We start from the raw sequence: 19,557 nt of genomic DNA, 5'->3' as shown, positions 1-19,557 counted from the left end.
TCGTTGTGGGACCTTCTGGTAATGTACAGAGAGAATAATTGCAATTACTGCACTCAAGGAGTCTTACTTCAAAAATTAACAGAAGCCATCTTTCTATACAGAACTTGTAGACAACTATTTTTTTACAGCTGTTTGATATTAAAAGTTCCTGAATACATATCAGTTTATCTCCTAAATGTGACATATGAAGAGGAATAAAAATAATTAGGCAGAAATCAGATTTAGTACTATTAACCTGCTAATAGAAGCATAGTGAAATGGTATGTTTGCTTACACTACATATAGCTAAAAAAGAAAAAAACTCATGCTAATTATATAAAATTAAAAAGCAACAGGGCCATGCCTTATGACTTTTTATTTTGATGTTTAACTTCTAAATTATGATACCATAAAAAAATTTCTGCAAATATTAGTTGCTGCCTACTGTCATCAGTTTATATACAGGTACAAAATACGGAAACTATATTTATCAATGTAAATATTAAACATACAGATACATCTTGCATCCTTAGCTTTCCACTATTTTGTCATCCTCAGAGAAACATATATCTTATAAACACATCAAAATGATCACATTTCAACACATTTGTAGACTCTAGTAGTAACAAGAGGGATTATTTCACCATTTACATTCTGTTTAGATTTTACTAACACATGAAAATAGTAGAAAACTAATCTCTAAAATGTATATCAACATATTAGTTTTTAAAAATTTTTTTACAAGAGCTTTTGCTCGTGGCCTCTTAAGGGGAAAAAAAACAGAATTCTTGCAAACTCAGTAGTAATTCCCCTCCTCTATCCCCCAAAATATGTATGCAATTTTTCTGAATTTAAAAATCAGAGTGGCTAACTCTGTCAAAAAATCACTATAAAGTAAATTAAACATTTCTTTCCTTTTTGTAATTCCATTTAATAAAAATAAAAATCCAAAGTGGTCTGCTATTTTCTACAGTCTATACACAAAGCCTATAATGACTTCTGTTCTTTTCCCCCCAAAGGCGTTCAAGATTAGGCTTCCATCCACTACCTGGTGGGGGAAAATATATTTGACTAAAATTAATTTGATTGTGGTATCTATAACTTCAAGACTCAGTTAAGATTAGCAGGATTGTACAGCAAATTTGTAAGTAATAAAACACTAATGTTAGTTTTCAACGGATTCATCAATCCATATTTGAAAATGACTGTTTGTTAAGAGTCAAGGGTGAAATCCTGGCCTCACTGAATTCATTGGGAATTTTGCCATTGATTTCAATGGAGCCAGGAATTCACCCAAATCTTTAGTCCTGCACAGAGTAATAGGCTGTGACTTGTCCAGTCACCTCACTGTAGAGCTCAGCTTTGCTGCACATAGCAGGTGAAAACCTTCTGCCTGGCATCCAATCAAACCTCCTGCCTGGTGTCCAGGCATCCAGGCTGTGCATCTTTCTGCAATGGAACTGCACAAACCCCACTGAGACAGGGTCCTCCACACCTGCAAGTGGTGGGGCAGGATTTGCTCTTAAATGAAGCTATCTAATTTGACCCAAGTGTTTTTAAACTTCCAAAGAATGGGGCAACTGTAAGAATTTTGCTTTCAGTACAACCCAAGGCACAATATATACAAATCTTTTGTAGTTGTTTCTATGCTTTCAGATCATTCGCACACTATTTAGAATTAACTAAGATCCTTGTGACATTTTGAGCTTGTGGCATTCATTTTGAGTTTAGCAGAAAAATTACAGTGAAAAATAGCTGAAGAGCTTTACATTAGTAGAAATAAAGCTCCATCATAAATACTGGTGTAGGTATCTGCCTCATTCTATTGTTTTGTACCACAGTTATGAATTGTGCTGGATTCTGCTGCCAATGATTACATTTAAATATGATTAAGCTACTCAGATACCTGTTGAGAATCATATCAAAACCCAGCAGTTAAGATTAAAATGAACAAACACAGAACTGAGAAAGTTCCACTTACAGAAAGGTTTTTGACAGCTATGGACAGCTAGAACTATTATTAAACCCCGATTAACACCCAATGCAACCCCAAATCAATGGGATTGGACAGGGTGCAGTTTAGACTCCAGATTAGTAAATTTGGCACAGGTAGCCAAACAGGACATCCTTTGTTATTATTTACAGTGGCGAGCTTTGGAGATATTCAAATTTTATTTTGCTTATGAGGAATTGCTTTCTGGAAGCAGTAGGGGTCTCTCACATGAAGATATACCTAAATCATCATTGCAAGAGAAGGAACTTCATGCCGTTTGTCTTCAGACAAATGTGGCCAGATGCATTATAGGGTGCCTGTAGTTAGAATTATGCTTAATATAACATGAGGTTAAAATGAATATTTATCCCATTCACTAGGATTTTCAGTACTGGGAACTTCAAAATAACCAATACACATTTGTCTTGTGGCTGCCCAATACAAAGATGTGCAGATGGCCAGTCACTCACTGCCTACTGTAACTTCCTATACTCCAAATGGATGTGAAGCAGCACATTTTTATGGAGAAACTTGGAGTTTACATACTTTCTACAACAAGCACAAACTCTATTAGGGCTGCCCTCAGGCCCAATAGTGCCCTACACAAAGACAAGATTTGGTGACTCTTTCTCCATCACTCTCTACATCCTTTCTCCCACCAACCCATCCAGGAAGATGACAGGAGATTCATTTTCCACTGCACCATTCTATAGAGGTATATAGGATTTTTTAAAATTATATAAGTGATATGGTTCACCATGGCATTATTTGTGAGACATCGTAGCCAGCTTGTCAAGAATAGAATTAAAAAAAAAATAGAAATAATTACCCTAGCTCTGGATAGGCTAGCAAGAAGCTTCACTTACTGCATCTGTTGCAATGTTCACCCCTCACAGGCTGCAGCATTCTAAAACAGAGTATTCCTAAATCAAGTTCCTGATACTGCAATGAACTCAATGTGGGAAAGACGTAGGGAACAGGAATTTTATCTTCCACAAAATCAGACAGAACTAAGACCATTTAAAAGAAACTAAGTCTGAAGACAGGTTTCCACAAAAAACAATTAACCTTGAAATGGACATCAGGAAATCCAATAAACATATGTGTCCTATAGCCTTGCATTGTACCATCCTGGAGTTGAAATGACAGAATGGGCACAATATGTTTCCCTTACATGTGTGTCAAAATATGGATAGAGATGGAGCTGTGGGGGATAGGACACATGCTTTTACCTTCCACTGGAATCCACTGGACTAGATAAACTTTTTGGAGGGACAGGGTTGAAAAAAATGCTTAAATGTTTGCTAAAGGAATATTTGTCTAATGGAGATTTACTAGGTCTGGCCTTTGGCATTTTATGACCATGACTCCTGTCACAAAAATCCCACTGATCATCACTAAAATACTCATACTATCAAATATTTCAGCATTTAAAACCAGAATTTCTGCTGCAAAACATGCTGTGCCATTGAGATGGTTAACGATCCAAGCCAAAAGTGACTAGTTATTGTATGTTCAGTCAAAAATATTTCTAATAAAAACATCAGAAGTGATTTTTGATTTTGATATCTGTAAAGAGTATAATTTCAACATGCAATTTAAGATGGTAATTTCAAAGTGTATCTTCATCTTTTTCAATGCTACATTTGCAGATCAGAAAAGAGTCTATAAAGAGATTTACAGGTAATCGTCTACTGGCCACAAATTCCCTTAGGAATAACAGATATCCTTCAAGGAAGCATTTGTTCCTTCAAGAAGGTTTAGCAGTTGGGGTGATGTGATGGTTAACACACAAACAGAGCCTATTGATAAAGTGGCAATGCTTAACAATCTTGTAAGACATTATAAAGGTGCAATTGCCTGTAGTTCATCGGTATGGATGTGGCAATGAAGTTCTGCTTTACATATTCCAGGGACCAGGCATTTTGTAGCAGTGAGCACAGGGGGTTCTTCTTCTCCTGGGAAAGAAAAAAAAAAAGGGCATTTTATTTTTTGAACAGTGATTATTTTATTTGTACAACGGTCAACTGTATGTTGAAAAGAACACAACCCGATGATATCATAATGCATTATCCTCAGGCCATATCACTATGATCAGAAATAAAGAACTAATGCAAACCTTTCCTCATGGTGGTCTACTCAGAGAAGTTCTCACTGATGAATGGGCTAACATTATGTCAGGCCCAATGAAGGAGGTTAGAGAGCTAAGTGAGTTTGAAGCTTAGTGCATCCACCCTAATTCAATGGCCTGTTTGAGAGGCTACTCTTGTGGAACAGTATTCTGTCAGGATGAAAAGTGTTATCAGATCAAACTACTATGAGATGAAATGCACAGACATTTGATAACTGCATGAAGATTTCCCATTAGTCTCAACTTATGTGACTTAAAAATCTAAGTATCCAGGATAGAAACCTTATACAGATTATGTAGTCTCCTCATACGATGATGATAACATTCTTTCCATTCTAGTAGTATCTCTGGAGAATGTTAAACAGAAGCTACTAAAGTTAGACATTTTAAAATCAGCAGGTCCAGATAACTTGCATCTAAGAGTTTTAAAAAAGCTGGAAGAGAAGCTCACTGGATCATCAATGTTGATTTTCAGGAAGTCTTGGAGCACTGAGGAAGTTCTAGAAGACTTGAAGAAAGCTAATGTTGTGCCAATTTTTAAAAAGGGTGAACAGGATAACCTGGGTAATAACAGGCCTGACCGTCTGACATCGATTCTGGACAAGATAATGGAGGGGCTCTTACGGGTCTCGATTAATAAAGAACTAAAGGAAGATAATGTAATTAATGCAAATTAACATGTGTTTATGGAAAATATGTCCTATCAAACTAATTTTATATATTTTGATGACGTTACAAGTTTGATTGATAAAGGTAATTGTGTTGACGTAATATACTTAGACTTCTGTAAGGCATTTGACTTGGTACTGCACAACATTTTTGATAAAAAAAAACAGAGTGATATAAAATTAACATATTAAATGGATTAAAAACTGGCTAACTGACAGGTCTCAAAATGTGGTTGTTAACAAGGAATCATCAAGCAGGTCTGTTTCCTGTGAAATCTGCGGAGATGAGTTCTTGGTCCTACCCAAGTTAATATTTTTATCAATGACCTTGAAGAAAACATAAAATCATCACTGATAAAGTTTACAGATGACACAAAAATTGGTGGAGTAGTAAATAATGAAGAGGACAGATCACTGATACACAACGATCTGGATCTCTTGGTAAACTGAGCATAAGCAAACAATATGCACCTTAATACAGCTAAAAGTAAATGTATACATCTAGGAATAAAAAATGTAGGACATACTTACAGGATGGGGGACTCTATCCTGGGAAGCAGTGTCTTAAAAAATATATTTGGGGGTTGTGGTAGATAATCAGCTGAACATGGGCTCCCAGTGTGATGTGGTGGCCAAAAGAGCTAATGAGATCCTGGGATGCATTTCAAGTATGAGTAAAGAGGTTATTTTATCTCTGTTATTTATCACTGGTGTGACTGTTGCTGTGTCCAGTTCAGGTGCCCATAATTCAAAAAGGATGTTGATAAATTCAGAGAAGAGCCATGAGAATGATTAAAGGATTATACAATATGCCTTATAATGACAGACTTAAGGAGCTCAATCTATTTAGCTTAACAAACACAGCGTTAAGGGATGACTTAATTACAGTCTATAAATACCTACAAGGTGAACAAATATTTAATAATTGGCTCTTCAATCTAGCAGAGAAAGGTATAACACAATCCAATGGCTGGAACATGAAGCTAGACAAATTCAGATTCAAAATAATGTATACATTTTTAACTGTGAGAGTAAATTAACCATTGGAACAGTTCACCAAGGGTCATAGCGGATTCTCCATCACTGACAATTTTAAAATCAAGATTGGATCTTTTTCTAAAAGATATGCTCCGGGTATTATTTTGGGGAAATTCTATGGCCCGTGTTACACAGGAGGTCAGACTAGATGATCATAATGGTCTCTTCTGGCCTTAGAATCTATGAACCTAGGTGTTTATTGATTCAAAATGTAGAGGTTGTTATAATTGCTCCTAAATCCCATACTCAGTACATGATGTTGGCTTACAATGAATGTATAAATATCATGGGTATGTGGGATAATTAGGAGAAAGTACAGGATGCAGTGTATTTAGTAGGCACATAATGCTCAACTCTAGATTTCTCTCTTCCAACTTACCTGGGGCCTATTGGAGATTGTGGCTTAGAAGAGGGGAGGTGGCTGAGACCTTAGCCATACTTGACCAACGTGGTTTGGGAGAAGTAATTGAAAAAAGTAGCAAGGGTTATTTGGGGTCATTTGATTGGGTGAGTATGCCCATTGTTTGTAACACAGCCTTGGAACTCTTCTGTAGGGTTCACCTCTATCAGCTCACACATGTTAAAATACAATTTGTCCGATTGATACTAGAGCTTTAAAATGTGTTAGTTAAAACGTATTAGCTACGTAACTTCAGAACTAAATTATTGGAGAGGTTGCCTCTCTCCTCTAGTAATTCCTGGACAGCAGAGACGCTTCAGCTGATAGCCCGGTGGTTCAAACAGAAGGGGGACTGCTGGACAGGCATTCTCCTAGTGGGCTCTTTAACTCTGAAACTGACATCCCAGCTTGGTCTAACAGCCTGAAGTCTAGCAGCATGCAAGGTTTTTTCAGACCTGTGAGGAAGGGATGGATTAGCAGTGTTGAGGGAGTTAAAGAGAACTATATGTGTGAATTCTGAATGAATGACTGGGTGAGGTGGTGTTCATGGCTTACTCAATAAAACTGGTAAATCTGTATTTTCCCCACGTTTGGCATTTCAGATTTTATATGTTTTCTCCAACAAGTCTGCTACTCAACTCTTCCATATCTACTGTCATCTCCTCATCCACCTTGTAGCAAACAGTACATATGACTAAGAGTCTGAACTTTAATAACACCAAGGTAAATTCAGTTTCTTAAAAGACAAGACTTAAAAGACTCATCATATATTGAGCAAACAGTGAATCATTCAACCTTATGACCCTCTAAATAGAAAGTTTGACTGTTCAGTTTGCTGAGGGAAGAGCTGAAAGTCAGTAGATCACACTTTAATTACAATAAATACAATGCTGAATACTGTTTTTCCCCAGTTCTTAAACCACATTCAATACCTCATGGTCACTAAGACAACAGCAGCAGGTAATGTTTATATAGCCTATGTTATAAAAAGCCTAATATCTTATGTGTGTTTGAGCTTTTAGTTACCTGCAGTACAGTAATGACTCTCGATCAGACACCATTTTATATTCTATTAGAGCTACATGCAAATTGAAACATTTTTAAAAAGTTTCATGACTTTAAAAAAAAATTTCAATAAGCTTAGAGAATGATCAAAATTTAAAACTTTGATGAATATTTTTTACCACCAACTAAAAAAATATTTTTTTTTTGCCTTTTTTGACTAGCTCTATATTTTAACTAGCTTTCTCTCCAGCTTCTTATATGGTCCCTTATTCCATGGTACTTATGTACTCAATGTTTAGTTTTATGTTGCTAAAAGTATAACAGCAACATGTGAATATTTTGTATTAATGCAATTTAGAAAAACTACTGCATCTTACCTAAACCCGAAGATGAAGAGACACTCTCCGTAATGGAAGAGGTTTCAGTTTGGTCTGTCAAAAGTCCTTCCATTAAAGGTAGAGATAACTCAGATGAAGGAACAGAAGAATCATAGATTCCTGAATCCCGGGGCATATCTGGAAGATTGGCAGCTTTTACAACATGCAACAATGGCTGAAGAACAGAGCTACCAACTTGAATGTCCTGAGTCTCTGCATCTTCTCCAAGGTTAAAGTGCTGAATTATACAGTGAGAGTCTGAATTTACAGCAGGGATAATATTTACATCTGTTTTCAGGTAGAAATCCCCATCAGTCACCTGTTTACTCACTAAGTCATTTAAAACCAAGCCTGAGTCAAATTTTTCGATCACAGGTTCTTGGTAATGTAAAGGAGGTTGAGGAAAAGGAATGAGTTGTTTCTCAAACCAGTCAGGCTCCTGATCAATGAATTGGTGCATATTGCAAATGGCAACATAAAGGGACCGGCCAGATTTGCTCCTGAAGTAGTTTCTTTTGCTAATATTTACAGGGTACAACTCTGAATCCTGAAGGCTCAGATCTCTGGAGTGTAAGTGAGAGTAAAGCTGAGGGAGGTTATCCATGAGCTTGTACTTTGTACTTAGATCCACAATGCCAGGAATGTCACCCTCACAGGAGTAGTCAAAGTAGACTGCAATGAACTTGCAGAGGTCATCTGAATTCTGCTTTGCCTGACGCAGCTTCTCTGCGATGATTGATATGGCAAGCAGAAAGAGTTCTCCTTTCTCAGCATCTCTGGTTGCTCCCTTGTGCTTCCAGTTCTTTTTTTCCACAAAGTATTTCATTCCCTTGGAACATACAATGATGATAAATTGGGACTCGTTGATTTTTTGAATAAGCCACTCTTTCTGCCCTTCCTTACAATTTTTTAAATCTTCCCATATATCCAGTGCAACCTGGAAAAGAAGAGAGCATCTTGGTTAACATTCAATGCTGGATTTAGCAACTGAACAAAGGCTAAATGTGTTGCAAATGCTCAATGAACCTGCTTGTATTTATTAAGCAGACGTGAATCAAAGATGAGGAAGACTAAGGTCCGTCCATGCTGTGAATGGAAACTATTTTCAAACAGAAATAAGTAATACATTTTAAGAGTAGTTAACAAAGAGGTAAACTGTGTGACTCTTGCTCACTTGGGTAAGCACTTACTGACATGAAGAGTCATACTGAAGTCAATGGAACTATTTGTGTCGGTAAGTGCTCGTCAAAGTGAGTAAGGGTTGTACATTTGGCATGGGAACTACGTATTTTCAATGGGTTACGGAAACCTGCAAGCCCTGTGGGCAAGAAGGCTAACTTTCACAACTGTTCTATTGAAAATGTTAGTTATAATGTGCTTTTGGTGCCTAAGTATTGTTTAAGAAACAATATACCTACATTCCTGTATTACTTGTACATAGGGCCCTATCAATTTCACGGCCATGAAAAACGCGACTGTGAAATAAGCCCTTCCCCATGAAATCCGATCTCCCCTTGTTCCTAGGAGTGCCCCAGTAAAGGGGGCTCCTAGCTCCATCCCCCTGCCCAGCTGCTCTGGGACAGGGGGAGGGGAGGAAGAGACCAGACCCACCTCCGGGTGCCTCCCCGTGCTGCAGGTTACTCTGCCCCCGAGGTTCCTGCAGCTGGAGGAGACTTGAGGAGTTGGGTCCAATCTTCCCTGTGCTGCTGGGAGTGCCTCAGCAGGGGGCTCCTAGCTACTAGTCCGGGCATGGCTGGGACAGGACAGGACTTGCTCTTTCCCTGCAGAGCTGCTCTTGGTTATCTCTCCCAGCTGCAGATAGCTCCGCACCCCATCCTGCCAACTCGCTTCCTGTCCCCCTCCCTTTGCAGCTGCCAGGGGAGGGGACATTGTACAGGGAATTGCCCCCCCCTTCCACATGCAATTATTAATTTATTATTTCAATAAAAATAAAAAGGTGAAGCACTTGACAGAATTTTTTGATTGACACTTTACAGCAGCAAATCACACTCAGGGCTCAACTCACTGATGTGGTAGATATAGACATTGGGGATGTTTTGTAGTCAGGGCCGGCTCTGGCTTTTTGACCACCCCAAGCAAAAAAAACCCAAACAAACAAACAAACAAACAAACAAAAAAAACGGGGTGGCCAGAACGGCAAAGCAAAAAAAAAAAACTGCGGCGCTGCTGGAGCGTGGGTGCAGGGGGACCAGCTGGGCGGGGGGAGGGAGCAGGCAGGAGAGAGAGAGGGGGCAGCCAGGGCTACAGCAGGGCTCGCCTGCCGCGAGGGCTCCGCTCCAGTTGGCGGGGAGGGAAGGAAGAGGACTGCCCTGCAGGGCGCTATGGTTCTCTGTGCCGCTGCCCCCTACAGGGCGGCCGGAGCGGGGGGAAAAAAAAAAGCGGCCGTGCCACCCTCGGATTGAGCAGAATGCCGCCTCAAACAGTCTGCCCCCCCAAGCACCAGCTTGCTCAGCTGGTGCCTGGAGCCGGCCCTGTTTGTAGTGTAGTGATCTCAATTGACTGCCTGCCAGAAGACATGTGTAATTGCTGTAAAATGAGTGTCCAAAATAAATAAAAAGCTCAAAAATGATTACTGCAGCGGATTGTGTGAAAGAATTTGGAAGCCTAATTCTACACGCCAATGGTGACAAACTATTTTGTACAAGCTGCAATGTTTCATTGGATCACATATGTCAGGCAACAGTTGAGTGCCACTTAGACTCGGAAATCCATCAAAGCAGAAAGAAGGATGCAGATACTGCGTTGCTGGTAAACAAAAAGTTAAAAAAACAAAAAACAATTTATTCTCTTTTTCAGAAGATGACAGCGAGCTCTGAAACCAGTCATTTAGCTAGAATGGAACTTGTGGATGCATTTGTAAGTGCTAATATACCACTGGAAAAACTTGATCACCCAAAGCTGCATGAGTTCATTAAAGGGAATGTACAAAATGTACAAATTAACTCATGTGAGTCTTTTGAAATTATTTAGGATGAGTCCACAGATGACCAAGACAACTATGTATTGTATGTTCTGTTTGATTTCATTACTGACAAGGCCAAAGATGAGACAGACAGGAAACTAACAACAGTGTTCCTGTTGCTTAACGCAATTCCTGGCTCTGATAATTGTAGGCTGGAGATACCTGCTTACAAAAATATTGCAAAAGAAGTGGACAGTAGTTTGCCCATGCTGCAGTTCTGGAACTCAGTGGAAGGCTGAATTCCCTATCTTGCAAGGCTAGCTCGGCGCTGCCTGACCATTCCAACAAACTCCATGGATGCAGAGAGAGCAGTTTCTAAACACGGACAGGTGTCTTCCGCAGAGACAGGAAATGAAGAAAGACACTGTTGTTGGATGCTCCATGCTGACATTTAATTAATGACATTTGAAACCAGAACATTTTTTTCACTTGTTTTTGTTAACTTAAGCCTTTGGTTCTCAAGTTTGAGGCTACCAATTGTAGGCTACTCTACAAAACTGTCTCAGATGCCCATATCTACCAATCAGGGAGTTGAGCCCTGAGTGTTATTTGCTGCTGTAAAGTGTCAATCAATAAATCCTGTCAAGTTCACATGATCTTTTTTATTTTACTGAAACAAGCTAATAATTGCATCTTGAAGGGGGCGCACCCTGTACAGTGACCCCTCCTCTTGCGGCTGTGGAGCGATGGGGGCAAAAAGTGAGTGTGTGGGGTAGGGGTGGAGGGTTGTGGAGCTTTCTGAAGCCAGGAGAGGTACCCAAGAGCAGCCATGCAGAGGAAGAGCAAGCCAGGACTAGCAGCTAGGAGCCCCTGGCTGGGGCGCTCCCAGCAGCACAGGGGCAATCAGACCGACTTCCACCTCCACCTCTGGGAACCTCCTGTGGCTGCAGGAAGCTCCGCGGTTGCTGCCTTCAGAGTCCAGCTCTGAAGGCAGCACATAAGTGAGGGTGGCAATCCCATGACCCCCCTACAACAGGTTTGCGATCCCCCCTCCCTCCCATTTTGGGTCAGGACTCCCATGGTTACACCACCATGAAATTTCAGATTTAAACATCCGAAAACGTGAAATTTACCAATTTTCAAATCCTATGGCCATGAAATTAACCATGATGGACCTTGAATTTGGTAGGGCCCTACTTATAAAGCACCAAATCTACAAATAACAGTACAAGGCCAAACAATTATGTGTTTGCTGGGTAGCTGCTTCCAAAGTAGGGGGTAAAAAACACTGCAGTGTCGGTGCTTGTGAAGAAGAAACAAAGCTGGAAAATTTTGTATGAGTGGTCCCAAGTGACTGAGCATTTATCTACCTAGTTAAAGAGGGAAATGAACCCTCTCTGAACACTCCACTCTATGTGCTACATGCAATTCTTAGTTATTGTACACTTGTGTGATTAACATGTTGAATCTGCTGTAAATACACAATCTCCCCGTATGATTTTACTATGGTAGCAACAATGTGCATGTCTAAAAACAAATATTTTATTTTTATATTATATAATATACAGGAAGCTACTGCACAGAATCATGATCCCAAAGATGCATAAGAACTTTAAACATAGGTGGTGAGTCCGGTGTCATTTTACAGCTGGGATATATGTTGCCTTGATAAATATGGGGGGGCAGTTGTCAGTGAGAATCCAGGAATTGTGTTTTCACTATGTGTACTTATGAAAAAGGCTTTTTAATTTTAGCATAATTAGGTTAGCATTTTAAACAGCAATAAATCCCATTGCCCCTTTTCTTTATAAGACAATAATCCAATTCCGTAGGCCAAAGATACAGACACCTTCATTGTCATCTTTTGAACTTTGTTTTTTATATTAAACACGACTGCTACATATTCTATCTTTATCTAGGTCTCGTTGTCCTTTGTTTACCAAATATTGAATGACCCTGGAGTGTTATGCAAAAAGCACTTGGCTTTAACTTCATTCCACGTAGCTGTGGTGATGCTGTGCTATCATCACAACTGAAAAAAAGGAATTCAGACAAGCTAAATATAAGACATCTTATTCTGACTGTTTTAAGTCTGAGTAAATTAATAATATAAAAATAAAATAACAGAAGCACAATAATGAAAACAAGCAATGATTTTAAATAATGTATTCTACCACTAGGGGACACACTTGCTATATGACTGAATACTAATATTTGAATTCATACATAATACTAACTGGACTTTGATTGGATTAAAGTTTAACAAAAGAAATAAATGTTTTCTGTAAACTAATAATTGCTTTGCCTTTTAAAAAGTGAACTATTGGTTACATTTTCTCTCAGGTTTAGAAAAAAGCCAGAGAACTTGAACCTAGTCAATCAAATTGTCATTTTGATCTTTTTCTGATATCATTTTGAATCAAAGACAGTAAAAAAAAAAAAAAAAGATTCAGGCCTAGGCCATACTTTTATATGCCATTAAAAATGCTGTTTGATGTTTTCATATAGCATCAAAAGAATGAAAAATTTACTGAATAAGCCATCAAGGATGATAAAGAATTTCAGAGGTTAATCAAAATTAGCAAGGTTGTATTATGTATAATGTGTGTGTTGCACAAATTCTTCTTCTGGACAAGATTTCTGATTGATTCAAGTGTGCATGCATGAGATCACTGCTTCTATACCATGGCATAAGAGGTGCCTTAGAAATACTAAACTAGATTAGATAGATTGTAGAGCTTCTTTGTGTCTGTAATCTACAGAAGATATAAATTCTGATAACTAGACAAGCATAATGTGTGCATATGCTTCTGGTAGTTAATATATAAAGAGCTAAGGATGACTGAATGAGAGAATTAGGACTGACGCAAATTATCTACAATACTGTGTCATCCATTATTTGGTTTGCTTTTTTTCTCTAAATGGAGAAAATTCACATAGGTAAAATTAATGTAGGCAGTTTCCACTAACACTAATGGAAGCTACTCTCTTTAGCAAACAGAGATTAGAATAACTCTGTCTAGGTGAAATATTTTCAAGGGCTAGGCTATCACGAGTTTTGGGGGCAATGTTTTGAATAAGGCAATTCCAAACATTAAAAGAAGAAGTGGTGATCTTACCTCACAGCCACAGAAGTCCTGAAGGAAATAAGCGAAGCACTGAATGACATTTATGTGTTTCTGGCAGTCTTTACTGGAATAGCAGATGAACACTTTTGGCCGGGGACGGAGCCTTTCCACATGGAGTGCTGCAGCATATGTAGAAGATTCCGAGCTCTCCTCATCTAAATGGGAATATATATTTTCTAAATTGGAAGGGAAAAAAAACAAAAACACAAAAATCTTCACTCTATCCAAGATCAAAAATTTTCTTTAACCTTGACAGACTCATTATTCAAGTACATAGTAAAAGGCTCTTCATCCCAAGACATTCCTTTTTCCCTCCCTTCTTCCTCTTCTATTTTATCAGCCTGGGAGGTGAAAGATTGGATGGTTACTGCCTGTGCAAAGACATGTCTAGAAAGGTTTGCTCTGTGAACAGAAGAAATTAGATAGTTTCACCTCCATCCATCCTACGGAATTACCACAGTACTGTTATAGGAAGCGCACCTCTTTGTTTAGAAATCAGAAACTTCAAACATACTTCTCTGTGAGAGTTTCCTGCTTAGCAATGCAATGGGCTCCTTTTAAAACAGTGATACTGGTAGGGAAGAGAATGAAACTCCTGGGGGCCTGGTACCCTTCAGAAACATGTGCAATCTCTCTGTGGCATGCCCATATTCTTTAGTGTTCATCTGAGTTTTTGCTGGAGTCATGCTATGATGTCATAAAGGGCCAGAAGGGAAAAGGACTCAGCCCAGATAACTTCTGCAAGCTGTAGAATCCCTCATCCCCAAGATCCAGGGAGATATCACAGATCTGTGAGGCTTGGGGGCTGAAACCCCATCTTCTATAGGGGGGAAACCCAATCACTCCCTGGAACCATAGTATTGACTAATTCCTGATAAATCAGTGTGGCAGGTATGGCTTGCAAGCTCCACCCTAGATATAAGGGAGGAAGAAGTGAACAGTGGTTGCTTGAATCTAAGTTAGGAAGTGTCTGCAGGGAAACCTTATGAATAGTCAAATGTAAGGAGAAGGATTAGGCTGAGATTTAAGGGATTTTGTTGTTATCTGAATTCTGAATAAAGCCAACCAGGAAGGGGGAGTAAGTTTGGACTAATTCTAGTGGGTGCAGATTCATGGAGACTGGGAATTACACCTGCTTACATGCACACTTCAGGGTTTTACTTTCCTTCCACTATGATTCATCAGTTAAATAATTCTGTATTGAAAGAGGAAATAGTCTAAAATATATCATCTTCAGGATCTCTTCACTCTCTGCATAGTCTTATCATCTCCCCTCTACTACTTTCACTAATATACATTAAAAAAATAAAATAAAATAAGTTTTCTCCTCACTCAACCCATCTTGTCCTTCTGCTGGATTTTGCAGGGAAGTCATAATGCAGGACATATGACACAATATTTTCCAGGGTAACAAATTAACACCAAACACTGGATTTTAAGATTTTGCTGCAAGTTCCAGCAGATGCAGAGGTTTGGGGGTGGGTTCGGGGGTAGGGAGAGTGAAAAGGAAAGCTCTTATGATAAAGAAATTTGTGTTTTGAATAAATCTATTTTCCTTTTAGATTTGCTCTGACAAGCAAACTCTCCTTCCAATGAAACAACATGCCAAATAAACACCATACCTTGTTGTTTTTTACGGCACATCACTGTGAAAAGCGTTGCAAATGCTGAGATGACAACTAAGGGAACGGTAATGGCAATGGCCCTTATTGGTCCAGCCCACGGGGAATGTACTTTAAAAAATAAAGCAGAATTAGCACTGTGCAAGTAAGTTATGGTATCATTATCTAATCTCATCTTCATATTTGGTACTGACAACCACTGCAACACAATAGCATCAAGTAATTCTTAAATATACAAAATATAAAGCTAAGATCTGAGCGCCTTCCAATAATGCATTAAGTGAGGTGACTAACCTCTCTTGCCTGTGGTTTGTTCCATCTCATTCTCTCCCCAGGGAAAGAATTATGTGTGTAGTGCAGTTTTGTTTTAGTTGGGTTCTGTTTATTTTTTAAATGTACTGCTCTGTGTTTATGTTAGAGAAGGCAGGTTGAAGAAATGCGCCTTGCACTTGGAACGAAGTTGGTGAGGTTTCTGATGGTCCTTGGTGCCTGGGGGAATTTGGTCAGCGGTCTCAAACTGACCGCAGAGAAAGCTCTGTCTCCTGCACAGATAAGTCTACCCTTATGGTCAAAAGTTCCATAGTGCTTGAGGAGCTAGTTGACACTCACAGTCTTCATGCCATCATGGGATCTTTGTGATAATCGATTGCAAGGTAACTACTGTAGAACTTTATTTAGGGTATGATTACATTAGTGTAACATTAGGCTGCTTACATATTTGCATTACATTATTTCCACACTCTGCTTGCAGGCTACTACTTGAATGTGACTAAGATGCACTCTCGACAATTTTTAAACTGATTTTTCACATTAGTGTATGTAGCAAAAATTAGTTTCTGGTAAGGATTCTTAGTTCTACAATATTTTGATGTAAAACCACTAACAGTCAAAATCATCTTTATACTTAATTTTATCTTGCACAATTTGCCTTTGCAATTCTTTACAAGCACAAAATGGAAGTAAAATTCACAAATGTACAAAAGCAATATTATTTTTTGTCAAAAAGATCACAAGACTGCATTTAAAAGCATGGTCAAACCCCATTAGTCCTGTCATTATTATTCTGGCAAATGATCTTCAACACAAATTATCACTACAAATGAGTACATGTTGACTTTAAAAGGAAAATTCTTACCAGGTTTTAGTGCATAGTGCATTGTTTTTCTTGTTGTGTTAGTGTCATCAACCAGCTTTAAAAAAGAAAATTCTCATTTTAAATACTGAAAAAGATACAGAAAAATCATTTTTGCAATGTGAAAAACACTTCAATTACCCCGAGGACCAAAACTGAAGGAAGCTGCCATTACAAATGACCGATGAGAAGTACCTAGAATTAGTCATTTCTCGATAGGATCAGGGATGAGTGGAATACAAATCATATTGCGGTAAAACTGGAATACAAAACCTGCCTATTAAAAAAAGGAAACAATCCAACCTAATTGATGTCCAAGTCAAAGGAAAAGGGGGGTAAGAGGGAGGGAGAAGGAATGGGAGTGGGATCTAGGAGGTAAAAGTCTCGTGAATAGACTATATTCTTTGAATCCTCTCTATTAATAAAAAGTGGAGATGGTCAAATTTTTTCACAATCAGCAAAAATACACAAAACATTTTCAATGAAAATTTTCATGAACATTTTTTGCCTTTTCTTCCCCAACTCAAATAAAAGCACCTAATAGACTTTTACTCAATGGGTCCAAAGTCCCCAACACCATTATTTTATGTTGTTGGATAATCATAATACAGCAGTAACTCAGTCAGTTTTTTGTCATTTGCATCTGAGCAGGAGGTTGCAACTTTTTCTTTTGGATGCAGACCTCTCTACTCTTATCCATGCCTTTGTTACCTTAAGATTAGAATATTAAAAGGCGCTCTACATGGGGCTACACCTTAAAGCCATTTGAAGACTGAGTTGGTGCAGAACGCAGCAGCTTGCTTACTGAGTAGGTGATCTCGCTGGTAGCATATTGTACAAGGTATTCCAGAATCTGCATTGGCTGCTTACTGGTCCCTGGGTAGAGTTTAAGATGTTGGTTATGATCTCTAAAGTCCTAAATGGTCTGGGACCTGCCTGCCTGAGAAGCCAACCACAAAAGATCCCCTGACATACTGCAAAGTTGTGGTCAGCAGAGATGCTTGAGCTGGATCCCCCTTGTTATAAAAGACAGGGAGAAACTGGCAGGACAAGGCATTCCTTGTGAGCGGCCCAGGACTCTGCAACCCACTCCCTTCCCTGGTCTAAAGTAGCCAGAATTTAGGGACTTTCCAGGCATGCTGCAAAAGCCATCTGTCTGACAGGATTTAGCAGAGGATTGAGGGTTTGTTAGTGGAATGATGGTATGGTGGGGTAAGAAGGAGCTTTTTTTTTAAGCTGCCTGCCTGAGTGAGGTGGGCTGGCTGAATTGCACTATTTTTCCTTGTCTGAGTGTTTGTTTTTTTAATGCTGCCTGGGTAGTTTGTTATGTCAAGCCACCTAGAGTCTTTGTATAGGAGTTTTCTTTACAGTAGAATCTCAGAATTAAGAACACCTCGGTAATGCAGGTTGTTCTGAACTCTGAAATGTTCGTAAATCTGAACAAAACGTTATGGTTGTTCTTTCAAAAGTTTACAACTGAACATTAACTTAATACAGCTTTGAAATTTTACTATGCAGAAGAAAAATTCTGCTTTCCCCCCTTTTTTTTTTTTAGTAGTTTACATTTAATACAGTACTGTACTGTATTTGGGTTTTTTGGGGGTGGGGTGGGAGGGGTGTCTCTGCTGCTGCCTGATAGTATACTTCTGGTTCCAAATGAGGTGTGTGGTTGACTGGTCAGTTCATAACTACTGTATTATTATTTAAATCTAAATAAATAAGCTACATTTACAATATAATTAAGATGGGTCCAAGCGCCAAAATTCTGAATAGGATTTTGGTTTGGCGCACAGCAGGGGATGCAGCAGTGAGCAATGCTCGGGAAAGCAGAGAGATTGCAATTGTGCTTGGCTTCTGCATGAGGGAGGTGCAAGACAGGGAGGCTTTTTGCTCTTTTTCCACTACTGCACAGCCATGCAAGGCCCAACTATGATCTGACCTAAAAAGGTTAATTTGCCCCACTGAATTCAGTGAGGGTGTACAAGGCTGTAAATTACAGCAGAATGTGGCCCACAGTATTTTATTTGCAATTAATTTATTTATCATACGTCTTTAGCTGCATTTAATTAACTCTTCACAAATATTACCTCAATGATGTAATCCCCTGGAGCTATATTCTGAAGAACACAACTTGTGATATCCGTGTTTTGTTCCTGCAAAGAAAAGGAAGGAAATTATTGTACAAGTAGTTCACATGCTTTACAAAGCTAACGGAAAATGCATTTACAGCTAATGTTATTGAGTTGAAACTTCACATTTCCACCATGTACTCAGGCACCTTCCATCAAACAAAATCCAATTCAATACTGATAAAGAAATACAACCTCTCTACTCAAATATCCAAGGACAGGAATCTCCGGCCACCAAAGGCCTATGAAAGTTTGAGATAACAAGTAAGTTTTACACTATACCCTGAAGCTCCTTAATCTCAAGCTCTGGTGGACTGAACAACCTGTCACCTGCCATGGAGTATTTAACTCAACAAAATGAAAATGAAAAACACCCCCTGAACGACGTAAGTTACATCGACAGAAGCGCCAGCGTAGATAGTGCTATGTTGGCAGGAGAGCTTCTCCTGCTGACATAGCTACCCACCGCTGGTGGAGGTGGTTTTATTATGTCAACAGAACAGGGCTCTCCCGTTGACATACAGTGGCTACATGAGCAATCTTACAGCGGGCGCAGCTGCATCGGTACAGCTGGGCTGCTGTAAGCTCCCTAGTGTAGACCAGCCCTAAATAATAGTTACTAGCAGTACCAGTAGGAAAGATGAAACATTACCCAAATGTATAGAGTTGTTGTGTTCAGCAAAATAAACCCATATTATTGCCACCAGTCTATGGTACATACATTCCGTAAAGCGTTGGCCTTTATTATTTTATTTTTGGTTAACTCTGATTTTAGCATTTAGGTTTCTCACCAGAACTCTAAAGGGCATAGCTCAATGTATTTTAAGTTTGTCCTCATACATTCCTTTCCCCGAAAGCTTCCAGCACAGTCAGATTTATTTTCTAACAATATCAGAAGCTATTTACTAAACACTGCATTATTTTTGAACATCCAAACTTTTACCATTTCAGGTGAATTGCTTAGGACAAGACCCTCCTGGGTTTGGATGGGCATTGTACTGGGCCCACAGAGACCACTAGCTATAATCTTCC

General features: G+C 39.0%; 1 protein-coding gene across 1 annotated transcript in view; it reads right to left on the bottom strand.

Annotated features, from left to right (window-relative positions):
* Nucleotides 1-338: 338 nt before the first annotated feature.
* IL17RD (interleukin 17 receptor D) overlaps nucleotides 339-19,557 on the bottom strand; it is an 89,281-nt gene continuing 70,062 nt past the window's right edge. The window contains exons 8-13 of the mRNA XM_005310021.4: nucleotides 18,484-18,549; nucleotides 16,400-16,454; nucleotides 15,265-15,375; nucleotides 13,634-13,818; nucleotides 7,592-8,528; nucleotides 339-3,930 (exon numbers count right to left, since the gene is read on the bottom strand). Of these exons, the coding sequence (XP_005310078.2) occupies nucleotides 3,815-3,930; nucleotides 7,592-8,528; nucleotides 13,634-13,818; nucleotides 15,265-15,375; nucleotides 16,400-16,454; nucleotides 18,484-18,549 (1,470 nt within the window). The 3' untranslated portion in view covers nucleotides 339-3,814. The remainder of the gene's footprint in view (nucleotides 3,931-7,591; nucleotides 8,529-13,633; nucleotides 13,819-15,264; nucleotides 15,376-16,399; nucleotides 16,455-18,483; nucleotides 18,550-19,557) is intronic.

The sequence above is a fragment of the Chrysemys picta genome, chromosome 7 (assembly GCF_011386835.1).
Source record: "Chrysemys picta bellii isolate R12L10 chromosome 7, ASM1138683v2, whole genome shotgun sequence".
Taxonomy (NCBI): Eukaryota; Metazoa; Chordata; order Testudines; family Emydidae; genus Chrysemys; species Chrysemys picta.
The sequence above is the reverse complement of the archived record's forward strand: the minus strand, read 5'-3'. Positions and strand labels throughout refer to the sequence as shown.